The 21,825-nt window shown below is 40.6% G+C and overlaps 1 protein-coding gene across 1 annotated transcript in view; it reads left to right on the forward strand.

Annotated features, from left to right (window-relative positions):
- Positions 1-17,552, forward strand: part of LOC114548294 (protocadherin Fat 4-like) — a 26,639-nt gene extending 9,087 nt beyond the window's left edge. Inside the window, exons 9-22 of the mRNA XM_028568152.1 lie at positions 161-286; positions 2,145-2,396; positions 2,484-2,582; positions 2,720-2,892; positions 3,333-3,484; positions 4,689-4,996; positions 7,769-7,879; positions 9,233-9,424; positions 11,312-11,409; positions 12,218-12,379; positions 14,361-14,546; positions 15,378-15,455; positions 15,539-15,575; positions 17,064-17,552. Coding sequence (XP_028423953.1) covers positions 161-286; positions 2,145-2,396; positions 2,484-2,582; positions 2,720-2,892; positions 3,333-3,484; positions 4,689-4,996; positions 7,769-7,879; positions 9,233-9,424; positions 11,312-11,409; positions 12,218-12,379; positions 14,361-14,546; positions 15,378-15,455; positions 15,539-15,575; positions 17,064-17,210 — 2,121 coding nt within the window. The 3' untranslated portion in view covers positions 17,211-17,552. The remainder of the gene's footprint in view (positions 1-160; positions 287-2,144; positions 2,397-2,483; positions 2,583-2,719; positions 2,893-3,332; positions 3,485-4,688; positions 4,997-7,768; positions 7,880-9,232; positions 9,425-11,311; positions 11,410-12,217; positions 12,380-14,360; positions 14,547-15,377; positions 15,456-15,538; positions 15,576-17,063) is intronic.
- The last annotated feature ends 4,273 nt before the right edge of the window (positions 17,553-21,825 follow it).

Below are 21,825 nucleotides of genomic sequence, written 5' to 3' on the forward strand. Positions count from 1 at the left end.
CCGCTGCTTTACAATCTTAGTGATGTATTAATCTGTCTCAGTCATTTCTCGGATCACACAGTACGTTACATCCGAGATGTTCCTCCTTTTACAGCGCTGATGATTAACTCTTACCATGAAGATAGCGGAGGTATTAATAACACATTATCTTGTACCGCAGGGTGGATTCTCCAGTGGTTACTTCCTTTATACCAACAATACCTTTGACATCAACAAACTAGGAGTGGTCTCACTGAGGAAGGACGTCACTTTGGACAGAGAGACAAAGGACAGATACATGTTCCAGGTACAACACGCTGACATTTTCTATGTCCTGGTCTATTCCTGTTTCAAGAAAAACGTTAAATGCGTCCAGTCCTCTCAGAGAAACACACAGCAGTTTATTTGTTGTTGCATATTTTGACGGTTATGGCCTTTACAATAATACTTTATTCAGTGTGCCGATGTGCTGCAATAGCAACAATTGGCAAAATGGCTATTATCCGTCATACTTATTACTTAATAATTGTGTGAATGCTGATTAAGCCACTGGAACATAAAACATGAAGGAGCAATCTTCAAATCCTCTTCACGCTTCTTCCACTTAGAAATTCTTCTCCTCCTACATACTTTTACCTATAAACGTCATTTAACTTTAGGCCGTTAACTAAACCCTCCAGCTATGACGGTGTGATTCAGCTTTTTGATATGTTTTACAGTTTTTGTGTTATAACTGTTTAAGTTTAGTGCTTCTTTTGGGCTCTTTCTGTGTTTATAATGTGTTTATATTGTGTGACTATGCTATGACTGTTTGTCAACCTTTATTTGGTGGATCAGTGGTTAGCACTGTTCCAACTAGCATCAGCAAGTAGGCACTGCAGACTCTATTCCCAGTATGGGCTGGTCCTTATTGTGTGGAGTTTGCATGTTATCCAGACTTTCTTTGACATATTATACTATGACTTTTTTATCACTTTATTTGACATACTATACTATGACTTTTTTCCCTTTTTTCGACATACTATACTATGACTTTTTAATGGCTTTTTTCAACATACTATACTATGATTTTTTTATTGACTTTTTTCGACATACTATACTATGACTTTTTATTGACTTTTGAACATACTATATTATGACTTTTTCATGGATTTTATTGACATACTATACTATTACTTTTTATGGCTTTTCAACATACTATACTATGACTTTTTATTTACTTTTTTAGACATACTATACTATGACGTTTTATTTACTTTTTTAGACATACTATACTCTGACTTTTTATTTACTTTTTTAGACATACTATACTATTTTTTATGACTTATTTCGACATTCTATACTATAACTTTTATTGACTTTTTTCAACATGCTATACTATTATTTTTTCGACATGCTATATTGACTTTTTAATCACTTTTTCTACTATTTAGTTTCATGATGGCTCTGCGGTTAGAAAGGCTGCAAAAAGCACCAACCAGTAGGCACTGCAAACTCTGACCCTTGAATCAATTTTCAGTCAGGGCTTGACCTTTTTGTGTGGAATTTTCATGTTCTTCCAGACTTTCTTTGACATACTATACTATGACTTTTTATCACTTTATTTGACTTACTGTAGTATGACTTTTTTGGATAAACTATACTGTTTTTTCACTGTTTTTCGACATACTATACTATGACTTTTTATTGACTTTATTGACATACTATACTATGACTTTTAATTTAATTTAATTTAAACCCTTTCTACTTTTCCAACTATTCTCACTACGTCACCTTCTTCTTACGCAATTATGCCAGCAATCCAGTTTAGCTTTAGCAATTCAGCTTTTCAGCTTTCACAAGCATTTTCTGCAGCAAATGTATTTTCTAGTTAAATACAAAACACTTTTCTCAGTCTTATTTCGTGCTTGTGTTGTTAAATACAACTCTGTAAGAAAGGTTTTGGACAGCTAAAGACCCTGTGGAGGAGCTGACTATTCTATTTTTTGAACTCTATACGAAGATCACAGCTCCGTTCATGACATTCGGTGTGTGTGTGTGTGTGTGTGTGTGTGTGTGTGTGTGTGTGTGTGTGTGTGTGTGTGTGTGTGTGTGTGTGTGTGTGTGTGTGTGTGTGTGTGTGTGTGTGTGTGTGTGTGTGTGTGTGTGTGTGTGTGTGTGTTCAGGTGGTGGCGGTGGATCAGCCCATTGACGGTCTGCGATCCACAGCTCAGCTCAACATCACCGTCCTGGACTACAACGACAACGCCCCACAGTTCCCGATGATCCCGGACCCGCTACTAATCCCCGAGGGCGTGTACTCGGAGGACAGTCCAGGAGAAGTTTTCACCATCGTGCCCACAGACGCAGACCTCGGGCCCAACGGAGAGGTCACCCTCTCCCTCCTCTCCCCCCAGCCACTCTTCAGATTCACAGAGGTGAGGCCAAAAGAGAGGACTGTGGAAACCTGAAATGTGAATATACTGTGCATATACTGGGCAGTGAGATGATATGTTGCGTTGCAGGATGGGAAGTTGCTGGCTGTCGGCAAACTGGATCGGGAGAGCAGGGAAACGTATGAGCTGCTTGTGAAGGCCTCGGATAAAGGCAGCCCTCCGAGAGAGGTAAGAGACACCTGCAGAGAATGATAGTAGGGTTTAAGTCCAGGTGAGGCAATAACAAGGTTAGCCAACATAAAAAAAAAGAGAATAATTAGTTATTCAAATTGTAATTAATTATCCAAAACACTCCCGTGCACCAGAACGTCACCAGCATCCGAGTGAGTCTCATCGACGTCAACGACAACAGACCTGAGTTCGGCTCCAGCAGCTACGTCAGCAGCATCCTTCTGAAGGACGCCGCGGAGGGGAAGCTTCTGCTGACGCTGTCCGCCAGGGACCGAGACGCCGGGAACAACTCGCTGATCACCTACAGGTCGGCAGCCCAACGTAAACTCGCATTGCCAGACCTTCCTCTACAGCACTGCAGAGGAGGGTCTGGCTAGTCCGCACAACATTCCAGGATGGGGAAAAAAACGTCCTCTGGTTTATTGGCATTTCTTTAAACCAATCACAATCGTCTTGGGCGGGGCTAAGCTCCGCACGGAGCCACGGTGCTGCTGCAAAATAGTCTCGGGAAGGAACTTGTTTTGGTGGAACATGTGTACGTTCAAAAGTTGTGGTTTTTTTAAACGGAACAAGTAGATTTAAGATAAACATTTAAAGAAGTGAGACAAACTTAAGGCTACATTTATATTCAGTTCAAATGTATTTTTTGGAGGATGTTTTATGTTCCAGTGGGTTGTGCAGTTGCCCACTAAATCATGGATATAATCTCCTTTTTAAAGATGATTATTCTGTTCTCTGCTGCTGTAGTTTCTCTGCAGGAAGTTCTCCGTATTTGGCCTTAAACAGCGAGAGCGGAGACGTGACGTTGACCTCTGACCTCGCTGATGTCACAGAGGACACCACCGTGGTGCTGACGGCCATGGCCAAAGACCACGGCCAGCCTCCTCTCAACTCCACAGGTCAGTCTGACAGATACTTTTCTCAGAGGAGACCTATTATGCTTTTTGGTATTTTCCGTCACATCTCTAACGTCACAAGGTCGGATGTTCGTGTTAAACGTGACCGAGGCTTCGAAACATTTGGTAAACGTATTTAATCCGGTTTCTGCAGTTTTTTCTACTCTCTGCTCCATATCAAGTGATACCGAGCGGGGTTTCTACGTATGGGCATCAGCTCTAGACAGGCACGCAACTGCAGTGTCTATGTTACACAACCCTATCACATGTAGCTACATGCTAACACCAGGGAAAGCTGTAATCTTGGCTGCCAATGATGTAAATTTCTCTTCGATTTCGGGGTCACATTACTGCTGGAACATGTTGAGTAATACATTTGGTTTAGAAGCCTTTATTGGTGATTTTACACGGTATAAAGTCCTGCTATATACTCAAAAATCAGCGACGAAAGAGCACAAGTCCATGGACTCGGAAACGCTGACCAATCAAAGCAGACTGGGCCTTTTTCGGGCGGGGTGAATACAGGTGCAGCAGCCATGGGCACTATGAGATAAATAAAGTGTTTTTTGAACATTAAAGCATGTAAACATGTTCTAGAAACACACAATACAACAGGACTGTCAAACTCAACTTCCCAGAGGGCCACACTGGAAAATAAGAATCCCATCAAGCATGTGTAGTTTATTGATAGGCTTTTATTTAATCGAAAAAGTATAATATATTTGACTGTATTATTGCATGTGTCATATAGTCTTCTCACTTACAGTTTGGTCAACATAGAATCCTAAAATAGTCAGGAAAAAGTTCCAGAGCCATCAAAGAAAAGAAGTGCCAAAAAACGTGAAAAAAGTGACAAAAACGTTGGAAAAAGTGACAAAAACGTTGGAAAAAGTGACAAAAAAGTGACAAAAATGTTGGAAAAAGTGACAAAAATGTTGGATAAAGGTGGGCAAAAATGTATTGTGAACCTAAATTGATATGCGGGCCGTATCATAATAAGCGAGGGGCCGGATTTTGCCCGCGGGCCTTGAGTTTGACACATGTGCAATACAAGTAAGAACCTGAAAATGGTCAAAATCCAAGTAAAAATACTCCATTACAAGTGTATTCAAAACGTTATATTTGATATTGTGTGTGTGTGTGTGTGTGTGTGTGTGTGTGTGTGTGTGTGTGTGTGTGTGTGTGTGTGTGTGTGTGTGTGTTGCAGTTCGGGTCGTGGTGAATCTGCGGGTGGTCAGCCTGGCGGAGGGCGTGGCCTTCCGGAGCTCCTCCTACAACTTCAGCGTCTCCGAGAACCAGCCGGAGGGGGCGGCGGTGGGGGCCGTCTGGGCCTCCGCAGGAAGTGATCTTTACGACGTCGCCTACACACTAACTACACACACCGACCTGTTCTCCGTCGACGCCAGTGGAGCCGTCTGGACCAGAGCACAGCTGGACAAAGAAGAGCAGGAGTGGTACATCCTGGACGTGGAGGCCGTGGACACGAGGACCCCCCCTACGTCAGCCACCGCAATGGTACGACCTGGTTTGGTACTTGCACAACAATACAAGCTGAATATTTCAAGTGTTTAATTATTATTCAAGAAACAGTAAACGCTGGGGCTGCACGGGGGCTGCACAATATATGTATGTGTACATATATATATATATATATATATATATATACAGTGAGGAAAATAAGTATTTGAACACCCTGCTATTTTGCAAGTTCTCCCACTTGGAAATCATGGAGGGGTCTGAAATTGTCATCGTAGGTGCATGTCCACTGTGAGAGACATAATCTAAAAAGAAAATCCAGAAATCACAATATATGATTTTTTAACTATTTATTTGTATGATAAAGCTGCAAATAAGTATTTGAACACCTGTCTATCAGCTAGAATTCTGACCCTCAAAGACCTGTTAGTCTGCCTTTAAAATGTCCACCTCCACTCCATTTATTATCCTAAAATAGATGCACCTGTTTGAGGTAGTTAGCTGCATAAAGACACCTGTCCACCCCATACAATCAGTAAGAATCCAACTACTAACATGGCCAAGACCAAAGAGCTGTCCAAAGACACTAGAGACAAAATTGTACACCTCCACAAGGCTGGAAAGGTCTACGGGGAAATTGCCAAGCAGCTTGGTAAAAAAAGGTCCACTGTTGGAGCAATCATTAGAAAACGGAAGAAGCTAAACATGACTGTCAATCTCCCTCGGACTGGGGCTCCATGCAAGATCTCACCTCGTGGGGTCTCAATGATCCTAAGAAAGGTGAGAAATCAGCCCAGAACTACACGGGAGGAGCTGGTCAATGACCTGAAAAGAGCTGGGACCACCGTTTCCAAGGTTACTGTTGGTAATACACTAAGACGTCATGGTTTGAAATCATGCGTGGCACGGAAGGTTCCCCTGCTTAAACCAGCACATGTCCAGGCCCGTCTTAAGTTTGCCAATGACCATTTGGATGATCCAGAGGAGTCATGGGAGAAAGTCATGTGGTCAGATGAGACCAAAATAGAAATTTTTGGTCATAATTCCACTAACCGTGTTTGGAGGAAGAAGAATGATGAGTACCATCCCAAGAACACAATCCCTACTGTGAAGCATGGGGGTGGTAGCATCATGCTTTGGGGGTGTTTTTCTGCACATGGGACAGGGCAACTGCACTGTATTAAGGAGAGGATGACCGGGGCCATGTATTGCGAGATTTTGGGGAACAACCTCATTCCCTCAGTTAGAGCATTGAAGATGGGTCGAGGCTGGGTCTTCCAACATGACAATGACCCGAAGCACACAGCCATGATTACCAAGGAGTGGCTCTGTAAGAAGCATATCAAGGTTCTGGCGTGGCCTAGCCAGTCTCCAGACCTAAACTTTGGAGGGAGCTCAAACTCCGTGTTTCTCAGCAACAGCCCAGAAACCTGACTGATCTAGAGAAGATCTGTGTGGAGGAGTGGGCCAAAATCCCTCCTGCAGTGTGTGCAAACCTGGTGAAAAACTACAGGAAACGTTTGACCTCTGTACTTGCAAACAAAGGCTACTGTACCAAATATTAACATTGATTTTCTCAGGTGTTCAAATACTTATTTGCAGCTGTATCATACAAATAAATAGTTAAAATCATACATTGTGATTTCTGGATTTTGTCTCTCACAGTGGACATGCACCTACAATGTATATATATATGTATGTATATATATGTGTGTGTATATATATGTGTGTGTGTGTATATATATGTGTGTATATATATATATATATATATATATATATATATATATACATACATACACACAGTGAGGAAAATAAGTATTTTAACACCCTGCTATTTTGCAAGTTCTCCCACTTAGAAATCATGGAGGGGTCTGAAATTGTCATTGTGTGTGTATATATATATATATAGAGAGAGAGATATTAAAGTGTACTCAGTTCTGCTGATTTCAGTATTCTGCTAAAATGCTAAACATTGCCTGTGTATTTTAAAACATATGAAAGGAAATCATTTCCAAAGATTACTTTTTGGGGCTTTTTCTGCCTTTATTTGATGGGACAGCTAGGTGAGAGAGAGGGGGGAAGACATGCAGGAAATCATCACAGGTCGGACTTGAACCCTGGACCTCTGCATCGAGACATAAACCTCTCAGACCATGTGCGCCTACTCTACCCACTCAACCAACCCGGCCACCAACACTCTTCCATTCAACAAATTGAACATTGAATTTAATATTAAAGGCATCGCTAAAAAAAAAGTGACAGTTACATGTAAAGGGCTGTTTTCGCAATGTGTATATTGCGCCAGTTGATATCGCAATGACGATAATTATATTATATTTGAAAATTAATAATTATTATTACTTTTTTTTTTTATATCTGCTTTTATGTCAAAACCTTGAGACTTTCAAACATCAACATGTCATATATTAATATGTATTTGTGTCTTAATGACATATAAACATCTCTTCCTATTCTATGTTGCCTGGAAACGCTTCCAACACGCACGTCGCGTGAAAAATAGGCGTTGGTTCTATTTCTAGCATGCACGCGTTTTCGGCGCACCTGAGACGTGCGCGTCACGCAGGCAGTGTGCACGCTCTAACCTGTTACCATGGGAACCCAAATAAAAACGGACACGCCACGCAGCTGACACGCTCACGCCACGCAGCCAGCGTGCAGGAGGCCTTACACCAGAGAACCCTAGGGGGGTAAAACCTTGTCTCTCTGCTGTCTGCTGCCTAAAAGAAAGAAAGAAAGAAAGAAAGAAAGAAAGAACAGGAAGTATGGTGACGTGTTTCTCTCCTCTCTCAGGTCAGAGTCCAGGTGGATGACGTCAACGAATCGCCACAGTTTCCCTCTCAGCTTTATAAAGCATCTGTGTTCAGCATCGCCCCGTACAAAACCTCCGTCATCCACGTCAAGGTAAACACACACACACACACACACACACACACACACACACACACACACACACACACACACACACACACACTCTAACTGTAAATAAACATTAGATGGGAACCCAGGCTACTTTCACCTCCACTGGGTTGTATGATGGTCGTATTACTGTCGCAGTACTAAACAGTCCACCTTTAGCAACGTTTTGGTCGTCTTTTTTGGCACTTTTGTGGCTTTCCCCGATGTTTTTTACAACGTTTGTCGACTTTTTCTGAGCCTTGTGATGTTTTTGTGGGTTTTTTTCACAAATTCTTCAAGCTTTTTTTCACATTTGTCCCTTTTTTTGACATTTTTTGTCACTTTTTTAACATTTTTGTCACTTTTTTCGACATTTTTGTCACTTTTTTGACATTTATGTCACTTTTCTGTCACTTTTTTAACATTTATTTATTTGTGTCACTTTTATGACATTTTTGTCACTTTTTCTTACATTTTTGTCACTTTTTTGTCACTTTTGTCACTTTTCTGCCACTTTTTAGCATTTTTGTCATTTTTTTTCAATGACTAAAACACCCAAATTCAATGAAAGTAGTGAACTGATTATTTATTTAACTTGTGAAGAGCGTTGTATGGAACCATCAATGTTATCTTTTTGGACAATTTATAAAATAAACCCAAATTTCTGATATAGAAACTTTTTGAAAATGGGTCAAATTTGACCCAAAGACAACAGGGGGGTTAATGCATTTATATAACAGGACAGCTGAAGATGTGAAAGAGGGAGAGAGAGGGGAGAGGACATGCAGCAAAAGGCTGCAGGTTGGAATTGAACCTACAGTAAGGACTGAGCCTTTATATGGGGCGCATGCTCAACCAGGTGAGCCATCCAGGCGCCCCAACTGTAGCGCTGTTTTAACGGCACAGATCGCCCCGCTTCCCAGCATTGTACGCTTGACGGCCCCGCCACTAGCAGTTTCTCTTCCCCGACCAATGACATGCAAAGAAAACAGGCTCCGCCCTCCTAAATACCACGAGGGCTGCACCTGATTGGACAAACGCTTTGCTCGTGGGGCTGTCTCCTCCCAGATTCTCATAACAGTCCAACATGGCAGGCATTTGTTTTGTCATGAAGTGTATCCATCACATTTGTCCTTATGTATGCCATTTCTCCCCTTTTATATGTTCTATATGGGATTATTAAAAGGTCATGGTAAATAAACAGAAATAAGACCAAAAGTCTAAAAGTCCTACTGGTGTCTCTCAGAGTGCTCAGTGATCTAGATTGATTAATGTACTGTTATCTTGTCCCGTGTGTGTGTGTGTGTGTGTGTGTGTGTGTGTGTGTGTGTGTGTGTGTGTGTGTGTGAACCCCCGCAGGCTTCAGACCCCGACGTGGGAGACGGGGGTCAGCTGGTCTACAGCCTGTCGGCCGACGGCGGTTACTTTGACGTGGAGCCGTCCTCCGGTCTGCTGTACGTGGTGTCGGCGCTGGGTCTGGCTGAACAGACGGCTGCGGTGGAGGTGAAGGCCACGGACCCCAGAGGGCTTCAGGCTACGACCAGGGTGGAGGTGGGTGTGGAGGACTGGGTGAAGAGGAGAAAATGTATCGGCATCTTTCAGAAACATCTCAACTGTCCCCTTTTTAAACAAAAGAAAAATGCAACACCCTCCTTCAGATATCTCAAACTAGTAGAACAGTTTTCAGGATCAGAAAAGGAGCCTTGTTCACGATAACGACTGACTGCAGAGGGGAAGAAACCTTGGTAAAATATGTTTTATTAAAAAGGTCCAACGTGTGGGAATATCTCCCATCTAGCGCTGAGATCACATATCGCAATCAACTCTGTCCACGCCACACAGTTCAAAGTAGGTAATACAGCTACGGTAGCCTTCACGCGTCAAAAAGCCGGTCTCTTGCTCTTTTCAATCTCCTTTTTCTTTTTCTGGGCAAAGAAGGAGACTCCGGGGGTCTCATTTATAAACGTGGCGTACGCACAAAACGGGGCTGAAAGGGCAAAGGTTGGGATTTATAAAACGCAAACTCTGACCCATGCGTACGCACATTTTGGAGACAAAATAGGAATTGGCGACGCAGATGGTGAACTGAAGTCAGACTGCAGAAAGTACATGTGGGAAGAAGGATTACTCGTAATATTTTCTAGTATTGATGCCTCACGCATATTTTTTCACTCCATTTCATCCACGTTACCATGAAGATGAAATCCAGCAGTATTATTTGCGCTTGTACTGAGTGATACTTGTTCCATAAACACCTTGTAAAATCCAACTCAAATCTTTAATAAAAATGTGTTCTTAATATTTAATCAGCGCTGTCTCACCGTCACATTGTCCTCTACAGAGCGCAGGAGGAGGAGATGGCCCGACTGCATGGAATACAGGATGGCATCAAATACTCTACCATTAGATCATGGCAGAACACAGTGAAAATAACTAAATATATGTCTTTAAAACTGTGCATATATCATCAAATGTCAAAGTCTGGAAATACAGCCGTTTAGCTCTTGCGCAATCGTTACCTTTAATGTCCTCGTTATCGGTCCGAACTTTATAACTGTTCATAACAAAACCTGCATGAAGAAAAGTGTGTTTGCCTATTAGACTTTCGTCTTCAGATTGTATCTCGGGGTGGGGGATACCACTAGTTAATGCTGTGTTTTTAGCAAGGTGTTAACAATCTGTGGTATTTATGCGTAATGCTGCATGATGAATGGGACTAAACACGTCTGAGAAGTGTTTAGCTTTCCCCCCGCCAGTCGTCATGATTTGGCATGACTCGGTATAACGAAAGAACAACTGCCAGGGTCATTAACACACTGATCAGCATTCACTAGGTGCTTTGCATTGACTATTTATGGTCAGAAATGGGTGTGTACAGGGCGGGATGGATTTATAAAGGGAACATTGCTTGTAGGTTTTGCCGTACGCCATTTTGGGCTTTTGGGCATATGTACTTTTAGTAAGGATCCTACGCACAGTTTTATAAATGAGACCCCTGTTCCTGAAATCTGGATTTTGAATACGTGTGGTCCTCCACATTTCCGTCTTCAAAATTTGCCGGGGCCGGGAAGCTACGATACCCATTAGCACAGGACTGTCAAACTCAACTTCCCAGAGGGCCACACTGGAAAATAAGAATCATGTCAAGGGCCAGGCATATTGATAGGCTTTTACCATCCCTTTATTATCCCTTTAACTTTATTATAACATTCTTCCTGCTTCCTGTATATTCTCTGCTGCTCACAATGTTTTTCAGAAAATGGTAAAAATGGCCAACTTAAAAACATTTTATTGTGCTATATACCTCGTCACTTTTTGAATATTCGTAAAAGCCCACAGACAGACGTTAAGGTTGACCAAATAGCACTGATTTATGAAAAAACATTAGACAGACTATGTCATGTGTATTTATTGAAATAAAACATGTTCTGCCTCCAGGTGGAAGTGTACGGAAGTGCGAGCGGCGACGACGTGGCGGTCATCTCCCTCAACCAGCCGGCTAACGTGGTGGAGAAGAAAGTCCCGGAGCTGGAGAAGTGAGACAAGAAGTTAAAGTCATCGTTAACCCCTCCTGTTGTCCTCGGGTCACATTTGACCCGTTTTCAAAGTTTCTACATCAGAAATTTGGGTATCTTTCAACCACGTTGCCCAAAATTAACACAGATAGTTCCATTAAACGCTCTTCACAAGTAAAAGTAAGGATCAGTTCAATACTATCACTGACTTTTGGGTGTTTTAATCCATTTTTGAGTAAAACTTTGACAGTCTGTGATTTTCCATAAACATCCCCTGAGCTTAACTACCAGTCATAATAATGTAAAGCCTACTTTCTGCATTTTTTTAACTCGAAAATTAGATAAAATTTCATAAGGGATACATGAGGTTTATGGACTATAAAATCCAAAAATAGTGGTAACAAGTTGGTGTAAGTGTATACCGATGGTAGCGCAGAAAACGTTGAAAAATGCTACAAAAACGTGTTAAAAAAAAGTGTTAATTTTGACACGGGAGGACAACACAAGGGTTAAGATTGTTTAGAGATTTAGTCCTTCTGGTTTTTATTGTTATAATTTATATATAACATTTGGTGTGTCTTTCAGACCCAAAAAAAAATCCCCACTAACAGATGGCGAAGTTAAAAATATCTAAAAAAAAAAATCTAAATATATCTAAATAAAAAAGAAATGGAGACCTAAGGGACTCCAGATTGCTGTACCACGTCCTCCAAGGATTTCAATACACCACCGAGAGACAAGTTCATCTCCTGATTGAGATTGTTTTTCCTTCTGGTTTTTATTGTTACGATATATATATATATCTATATTTCTATTTGTTTCCCGTCAGGTCTTTGGGTGCAGCTCTGGGCTGGACTGTGAACATCATGGAGGTGTCGAGCGCTAACGGAGGATCGTCTGAGTCCAGGACTCGGAGAGCCGCCGTGAAGACTTTGGTCAGCTTCATCAGTCTGGACGGACAAGACGTCGTTTCTGCCGAAGAAGTCACAAAGTGAGAGTTTGAACAAACTACTCTTTTTAAAAAAAAAAAAAAAAGAATACATATGAAGTGGGGATTTTAAAATAAAGGCGCATCTTTAAGATGACGATATGTATCAATAGTTCACCTTTGGATCGTTGAGGTTTGATTCCATATATCGAAACAGGGGGGGATTCTATCTGAATTTCTGCAGGGGGAGACTCCTTAAACCTGCATTCTATCCAGTCCCTCTAGAAAAATGTGATTATGCGATCGCATAATTCAACGCATAATCAGCCAAAGTCCGCATATACAGTACCAAAAGTTTGGACACATTCTCATTCAATGTGTTTCCTTTTTATTTTCATGACTATTTACATTGTAGATTCTCACTGAAGGCATCAAAACTATGAATGAACATATATGGAATTATGTACTTAACGAAAAAGTGTGTCTTATATTTTAGATTCTTCAAAGTAGCCACCCTTTGCTTTTGTATTAATAAGGGAACAAATTCTACTAATTAACCCTGACAAGGCACACCTGTGAAGTGAAAACCATTTCAGGTGACTACCTCATGAAGCTCATTGGGAGAACACCAAGGGTCCACCAATAATTTTTTTTCTATTTTTCATCAAACCGCAATTTTTGCAAGTTCCCACAATTTCATCGCATAAAATTGCATAAACATCCCGCATATTCCATCGCATTTTTTAAGAAAACGAGCTGCATAATCAAGGATTTTTGTCCGTAAAAATCACAAAAAAAAAATTCTGCCTGACTGCCTATCTGAATTCCAGCAGGGGGCGACACGTGCGGTTGAAAAAGGAGTTCAGTTTCTGTAGAAGTCTGTGAGAAGGTGACCCACTTCTCCCTTGATTTATGACCTCAGTAAACATTTTCATAATGAGTTTATGGTCTCAATCTCTAGTTTTACAGACTGATCTCATGAATTGGCGTATGTATGACACGCCAATTTGTATTCCGTTTTTGCGTGTATATCAACGCAAATTGTCCGCCATTGACCTACATTGCGAGTCAATTTCCGCCGTAGCGAGTAGTATAAAGGAACGGGGGATTGAGAAAGGAGGTAGGATTTTTCAGCCGTTTCTTTATTTTTTTATATTATATTTTATATTTCTTTCCTAAACCCAACCATTTATTGTTTTCCTAAGCGTGTTTTTGTCGTTATTTTCCGTGTTTTTGTCACGGTTTTGTTACTAAAGCCTTTCCCTGTCTTCTTTTCCTAAACCCAACCATATTTTTATTTTTTTTTTTTAACAGGCGTGTGACGTTCTCGCGATAACACGCAACGTGGCGAGGCCACGCGGTGGGTATGTTTACATCAGCTGTACACAGCGTAGGCGTACACGTGGATAGCTGAAAATGCGTACAATAACAACGCCATTTTGCTTTATGAAAGTGGCGTGGAAATTAACTCAAAGTCATGATGCCACATTGAGTTTAAAGTCTTCTGCAACACAGAATGATGTTCATGTTTTGAATTATGGTCCGGTTGATTTTAAAATCGGTGATAAAGCAGGGGGTGTTTAAGGGCGTGGCTATGATGTGATTGCCAGTGAAAGTGGGTAACGTAGAGTGTAAGCAGCTCCTCCCTCTCGTCTAAAATCCTCACATCCCCAACCAGGATTGCTCAACGACTCAGCAGATCTCCACAGACCAATGGGTGACGTCACACACGCTCTGTCCATTAAGATTAACAGTCTATAGTTGATCACCTTGTTGGGTGCACAAGCGCTCTGCTGATTGGGTGTCGCCTGTGAGACAGCCAATAAACGAGAGACACCCCCACAAATATCAAAACATATCTCAAAACGAGAGACACCCCCACAAATATCAAAACATATCTCAAAACAGTTAGTTCAGAGATAACACGGAAACCGTAGCAACACGAGGCACACCGTTTTGAGATTGAACGTGCCCGTCATGAGATATAAAAAAAATAAAATTATGGCCAATCGTGTTGGAGCTGTAACTCTCTGTCTGTCATCAGGAAACTGCAGAGCCAATCAGCTGCTGTGAGGGCGGAGCTGGTCAAAGTGTTCGGGGAGAGTCTTCATTTTGACGTGGAGGTGAAGCCTCAGAGCCCCGCCTCCAACCAGGCGGCTGTCATCGCTCTGGCAACCATGTTGGCCCTGAGCATGCTGGGATTGATCGTCGCGGTCGCCTTGATCATCAGGTGAGACTGGAAACGGTCATGTGCTTCAGACTGGTTTACAGATTGTCTCAGAATCCCCCAAGTCGGAAAAATTACAATTTTGAGATTCAAATCTAAATTTTAAGATCAGATTTCTGAATTATGTCCATCGTTGTGTTAAAAGACTCCCTTATCCCCATCATTAGCAGTATATGTTCACTTTCTGCCTCGTTATTTTATAAAGTCACCGTGTGTTCTTTAATGTTGTGGAAGTTTCTACGAACGAAAAACATCTTTTCATTTTTAAAAAACAACTTCCTTACCTTATCTAGGTACTGTCAGGGCACGCCCTCATACTCTGCTTCTGACTGGCTAGTAGTCCTTACCTAGGTACTGTCAGGGCACGCCCTCATACTCTGCTTCTGACTGGCTAGTAGTCCTTACCTAGCTACTGAGCATGTGCAACTCCCAACAAAGATGGTACAGAAGTGAGATGTCTCACTCTGTAGCTAAAACAGAGAGATCAACACACAGGGTGAAAAGAGGAGCTGCAGCAATGTGCAGTACAACAAAAATATGGTGTTTTTTGAAAATTAAACCATTTTAACCTATTCTGGTACAATCTCTAAATACAATTATGAACCTGAAAATGAGCATAATATGAGCACTTTAAAGATGTTAACTTCTGTACCAAAATGCACACATACGTATTTTGCTCAATAAAATAATAAAGTGGAAATAGTTTGACATGTTTGGAATATTTTTATTCTTAAATATCAGCATCCATACGCGCAACTCCTCCCAGGATTTCGGTCAGTTTCCGTCAGACTTCAACATGTCAACGTGTGTGTGTGTGTGTGTGTACTCTCTCAGGTTCAAGAGGACCCAGAAACGTCAGGAGGATTCTGACAAGGAGAGTTTTGACATCAGCCGAAAAGCTGAAGGTTACACGTAAGTCCTCCGAATGTTCAAACTTCTTCGCAGTTCTCCATCTGACGCCTGCTTTTAATCTAAATCCCTCCGGTTTGTTCCAGGAACTGGTCAGAGCAGAGTCCTGAAACATCTGAACAGGTAAAAGAGAAGAAAAAAAGAGAGCAAATTTAAAGTCTCATGATGACCTATTATAACAAGCTGACAATCAATCCTGTGAGAACCACGTATCTCTCAAAAGTTTTTAAACTTTTAATGGGGTCAGCTTTGTGATGATGCCTTTTATCAGCTGATCCAAGAAGCTTTTTAAAGACTTTATTGAGCTTAAGACGAATTAGTTACTAAACACAGAGGAAGGAGATAAGGGGTTTTCACTGGAAAGGAAGGGGATGAAAAACATCTGAAAAGTAACTACAGCTGTCCAACAAATGTAGTGGAGGACAAATTACAATATTTACTTGTAGCGGATAGGCCTGCAATTAATTTACTGAAAGCATTTGACATTGACATGTTTTAATTATGTAAAGACATGTTCAAGGAGTTCAGATAGAGCCTGTATCAGGGCCATATTTAGTCCAGATAGAGCCTGTATCAGGGCCATATTTAGTCCAGATAGAGCCTGTATCAGGGCCATATTTAGTCCAGATAGAGCCTGTATCAGGGCCATATTTAGTCCAGATAGAGCATGTATCAGGGTCATATTTAGTTCAGATAGTGCCTGTATCAGGGCCATATTTAGTCCAGATAGAGCCTGTATCAAGGCCATATTTAGTCCAGATAGAGCCTGTATCAGGGTCATATTTAGTTCAGATAGTGCCTGTATCAGGGCCATATTTAGTCCAGATAGAGCCTGTATCAAGGCCATATTTAGTCCAGATAGAGCCTGTATCAGGGCCATATTTAGTCCAGATAGAGCCTGTATCAAGGCCATATTTAGTCCAGATAGAGCCTGTATCAAGGCCATATTTAGTCCAGATAGAGCCTGTATCAGGGTCATATTTAGTTCAGATAGTGCCTGTATCAGGGCCATATTTAGTCCAGATAGAGCCTGTATCAAGGCCATATTTAGTCCAGATAGAGCCTGTATCAGGGTCATATTTAGTTCAGATAGTGCCTGTATCAGGGCCGTATTTAGTCCAGATAGAGCCTGTATCAAGGCCATATTTAGTCCAGATAGAGCCTGTATCAGGGCCATATTTAGTCCAGATAGAGCCTGTATCAAGGCCATATTTAGTTCAATGTGTTATATGTCACTATTTTTGGTAGCCTGCTGTACTTAAATGGCCAGTATGTACTTTATTTTCTTCATTCATTGAAGCCTCTATGTTTACAGGCTTGTGGTGATGTGCAATGTGCTCTAGGTGCTAAAAAAAAAAAAATCTGTTTGGTACTGCCAGTTTGTTTTGTCATGGTTCATGTGTGTAATAAACATTACACTTCGTGAGAAAAAAAATCGTGGCAGAGAATCGTGATATCAATTCTGAGCTTGAGAAATCTTTATTCATATTTTTCCCCGAATCGTGCAGGCCTAGTAGCAGAGTAGAAGTAGAAGAGCATGGAAATACTCAAGTAAAAGTACAAGTAATTGTACTTAGTTACAATTGTAACTATTATTGTTTTGTGTTTCAGCGACAGACAAAGTCACAGGAGAGGAGAACGGAGGACGAGCAGCAGAGGACAGACGATGGTGGGACAGTAAAGACGGACGGTAACAGTGTGAGATTCAAACGGGACGGACAGATGGAGGACAGTAGTGAAAGCCGCACTTCTCTCTGATCTGAAAGCAGCAGCTATCAGTCCGCCTGTATGGAGTCTGCAGAGTGCCACTAAAATAATTAGACTATACTAACTGATAATACTCAGTTAATATGTTTAAGGTGAGACACATTTTCAATCACAAAATGGGAAAATGTAAATGTTATCAGGAAACAAATAAAGAAACTGAAGTGGGTTTTGATAGACCGAGACTGACACAAAATGAAAATGTGAAATGTTAAAAATAATTGTGATTCTATTTTGGAAAAGATTTTTTTTTCAAATATTTTTATAGATGAAGAAAAGTTCATTCTTGATCTTTTGAAAAGCAAACTTCAGCCACCGACGAAGACCGGGAGATACTGTTAAAAAAAAAAAAAAAAACTAGTAAACAGATAATTATATATATTATATAACATATAACTTTAATTTTAATAGCAAATTTAATTAATCAATCTAATAAATGTTTATCTTTAGTACTTTTTTTATCACTTGCTGCTGTGACACTGTGTAATCCCTATTGTAGGATTAATAAAAAGGATTTTGAATCTTAATATTTAAAATTGACATTAAGTTATCCATGTGGCACTCTTCAGCCTCCGTACAACAACAGACATCCCAGCAACTGATTTTATGTAACCGTTTTAATAACTAAACTCAGCTGCTGTCGTGTTCAGTTGGACTTTTTAAATTATAAATAAATTAGCTGTTCAGCTGGTGCTGCATATTATTTCAGCTCATGTTCAGCCCGAGAGACAGAATGAAATTAAAAATGGCAATTTATTCTAGAAAAAAAAAAACATTTTAAGGAACGAGATACAATGCTCCAACTGTACTTTGTAGTTTAAATAAGGAAAAAAAGATGAAATTCTGGGCAGCAAGTTTTGGAAAGAACAGATTTGTGGTCTGATGTCACTGCAGTTAAGTTTAATTATCAGTCTATTATTAAGTATTATCAACGTCTGTAAAATGACATGACCTGCGGCCCTTTGCTGCATGTCATTCCACTTCTCTCCCCCCTTTCATGTCTTCACCTGTCCTATATAAATAAAGGCCTAAAATGCCCCAAAAATAATCTTTTAGAAATGTTAAAATTATCTGATCTTTCATGCTTCAAATTTAACGGAACTCAAATGTTTAAATGCCACTTCTTTGTTTGTTCCTCTTTTCTTTGATGCACTTGAATGTAAATACTGACGCAGCTCTACAGAAACACTGGAACATACTGGAAATTGTGCATCTGTGTGCATTTCAATCTGTATAATAAAATAAACAAATTGAGTTGTCTGTCAGTTTGGAATTTATCTTTTGTAATATTTGCAAAGTATGAAATAAAAAAACAGACTTCCTGCTATTTTAGTATTTTGTAAATCAATATATATATATTGACTTTTTTTTATACTGAACGACAGTGATGAGTTTGTCGCGACAGTTTGAACTCAAAACTGTGCAAAAGGATTTTAACACGTCAACATTATTCCGGTTGTGGACCATGGATTATAAATAGGGAAATAAACCAGTTTTTATTTACCCATTTCTATCATCCAACATGGAATCAGGACAGGCGGTCAGAAAGACACAGGGGACACACTTGGTTTGTCCTTCTCCATCGGCGGAGTCGCTACTGGCTGAAGCTAATCGTGCATTTTTACTCGGAAGTCAGATCTTCGTCACTCTCTCACTTGCTCTACCACACAAAGAGATGCAGACACACAGAGACACAGACACACAAAGAGAGACAGACACACAAAGAGACAGACACAAAGACACAAACACACAAAGAAACACAAACACAGAGACACAAAGAGACAGACATACAGATACACAAAGAGACAGACACAAAGACACACAGAGAGACAAAGAGACACAGACACACAGAGAAACACACAAAAACACAGAGACACAGACACAAACAGACACACATACACAAATAGACACACAAAGACACAAAGAGACAGAGACAGACACAAAGAGACAGACACACAGACACAAAGAGACAGACACACAAAGAGACACAGACAAACAAAGACACAACGAGACAGACACACACAGACACAAAGAGACAGACACACAGAGAGACATACCCACACAGACAGACACACAGAGACACAAAGAGACAGACACACAAAGAGACACAGACAGAGAGACAGACCCACACACAAAGAGACACACAAAGAGACACAGAGAGACAGACACACAAAGAGACAAAGAGACAGACACACAGAGACAAAGACAGACACACACAGACACACAAAGAGAGACAGACACACACAAAGAGACACAGACAAAGAGACACAAAGAGACATACACACACACACAGACAGACACACACATACACAAAGAGACAGACAAACAAAGAGACAGACACACACACACACACACACACAATAAAACACCCCTTCAACCATGTTGTAAGTGTTGGTGTTGCGTAGTCTGTCCACCAGAGGGCGCTCTACAACCTCCCTGTTGGTAACACTAGGATTTATTTTGTTATTGTGTTTTTGTTCAAAGGACTTTAAGTTTCATATCTTAAGTTTGTATTTTTATACTTTTTATTTATCAGAATTTTAATATATTCTGTTCTATATTATTTTAGCGAGGACTCATAAATAACTACAAATAACTAATGTTAGGGAAATCTGTTTATGTTTTGCTACGCGTTTCTGGTCATTTCTTTATTAAATATATATCAGCCGATATATCGGATTATAAAATCATCAAATATTTGTATCGGTTTCGGCCTTAAAAATCCTTTATCGGTTGGGCTCTAGTTCAGTTACCTCCGTTACACAGTCAGTCAGAAAAGGTTCAACAAAGTCTGAAATCTTTGGTGACCAAACCTTAAAATAACCAAGTTGTAAACCCTGTTATGAGCTGTGACGCGTCACGATTTCTGCCCATTTTCACTTTAAAATGCAATAAGAAAACCACTGTACAGCTGCATTAATAACCCCAGTGTGTTACATATAGGGTTGGGTCCCGTGAAGTAACGAGAATGAATAAAAACAAAAATTTCGGTCTGCCTGACTTTTTCTTTTTTCAGAAGCATCGCTGCACGGGGCGCTACGTTACCGTTAGCTCGTAGCTGGATTAAACCCAACGGTTAAAATGCTGACAGCTTACGTTGAGCGGTGTGATGTGGGACCGTATTTCCCTGTAGAGGATTCCCACAGCGGGACCTAACAGTCTGACTGCAGCTGTCGTTGTCGAAAAACAACACAGAATGTGCGTTCACTTGAAACTCGCCAGCCTCGTGGTGCATTCAAAGTTATTGTAAAATACCCTTTTCCCCATCTGGTGCTTGTTTTTGTCGTTTAACAGCAATTTACTGGTGAAATAAGTCACTGTTGAAAGTTACTGTTATTACATTATTAGTCAATCATTTAATTTTGACCATAAGGCCTTAGCAATAAACAAGCCGTTCTTTAATGTCGCAGACTGTCATTTTGTGCTCCTTTATTTATATTTTATACATTATAATTATATATATATATATATATATATATATATATATATATATATATATATATATATATATATATATATATAGCAGACCGCTATAATCACCTAGCGGTCCGCCCGAATTAGCTATTAGCTAAACTAACGTGAATTAGCTATTAGCTAAACTAACGTTAGCTTCCCGGTGGAGGCTAGTGTGGGAACAGATCGGGTAGTGTCGTAAATCATCATACCACAGCGCATGCGTGAACATCTTGCGCATGCGCAGAACGGATTGTGCAGTTGGAACGGATCGGGTACCGACAGTGGTCGCGACACTAGCTGCAGTCTTCTCCTGAACAGAGGTGGCGCTAATGAGCAAAGGCTACCGACGCTGCCCTTTCTACGGACTAGAAGAAGAAGAAGGTAAACAACGGCAGAACTGGCAGCAGCATTACCGTCAATGCTTCGATCCGATTGGATGAGCTACTTGGTGGGATCGAGCGTTTCATTCACCATAAAAGAGCTCATCTTAACCCGGTAAGGTTACCAGAGAGACCTGCAGTCACTCTGAGAGTCCTGGCATCACGTTGTTGGCGAACTCATTCAGGTCTCATGTTTCCGCTTTGCCGCTGGAAAAAAAGAGCCGTGCGCGACGTCTGCTCGGCCGGATATGACATCATTTTCACGTCACCATGTCGCGCACCACCTTGGATGCGTGCGCAACCAGATGTTCGAATAGTTCAAATATTCAGTGTTATTTTAGAGGGAATATTCGAACGTCATTTTTGAGCAATTTTGACAGCCCTACTAGTCATATAAAAAAATGATTCTGTACTTACATGTACACGTCCCAGTCTTAGCGTCCCGTACATCACCGTAGAAACCCTGATGCGAACAACCTCTTGCAGCCTGAAAACAATTTGTTTTTTAACTTCTACTTTTCTCTTTTCGTCAAACACTGAGGAAAAGAAAGAAAGAAAAAAAAAAAAAAACACCCTCACAGCTCCACGTTGATTCAAGTTCATAATTCTTCTTATTAAAACTGTTTTTATTAATTTATTCTCTATTAAAATAAAATCAAAAAACAAAAACAAAAAAAGGTCAATCAGAACACAGCAGAAGAAGCGAAAAATGAACAATAGATTATGGAATGTACTTCAGTAAAGAAAAATAAAAAGCTCCAGCTGGTCCAACA

The sequence above is a fragment of the Perca flavescens genome, chromosome 2 (assembly GCF_004354835.1).
Source record: "Perca flavescens isolate YP-PL-M2 chromosome 2, PFLA_1.0, whole genome shotgun sequence".
Lineage (NCBI taxonomy): Eukaryota > Metazoa > Chordata > Actinopteri > Perciformes > Percidae > Perca > Perca flavescens.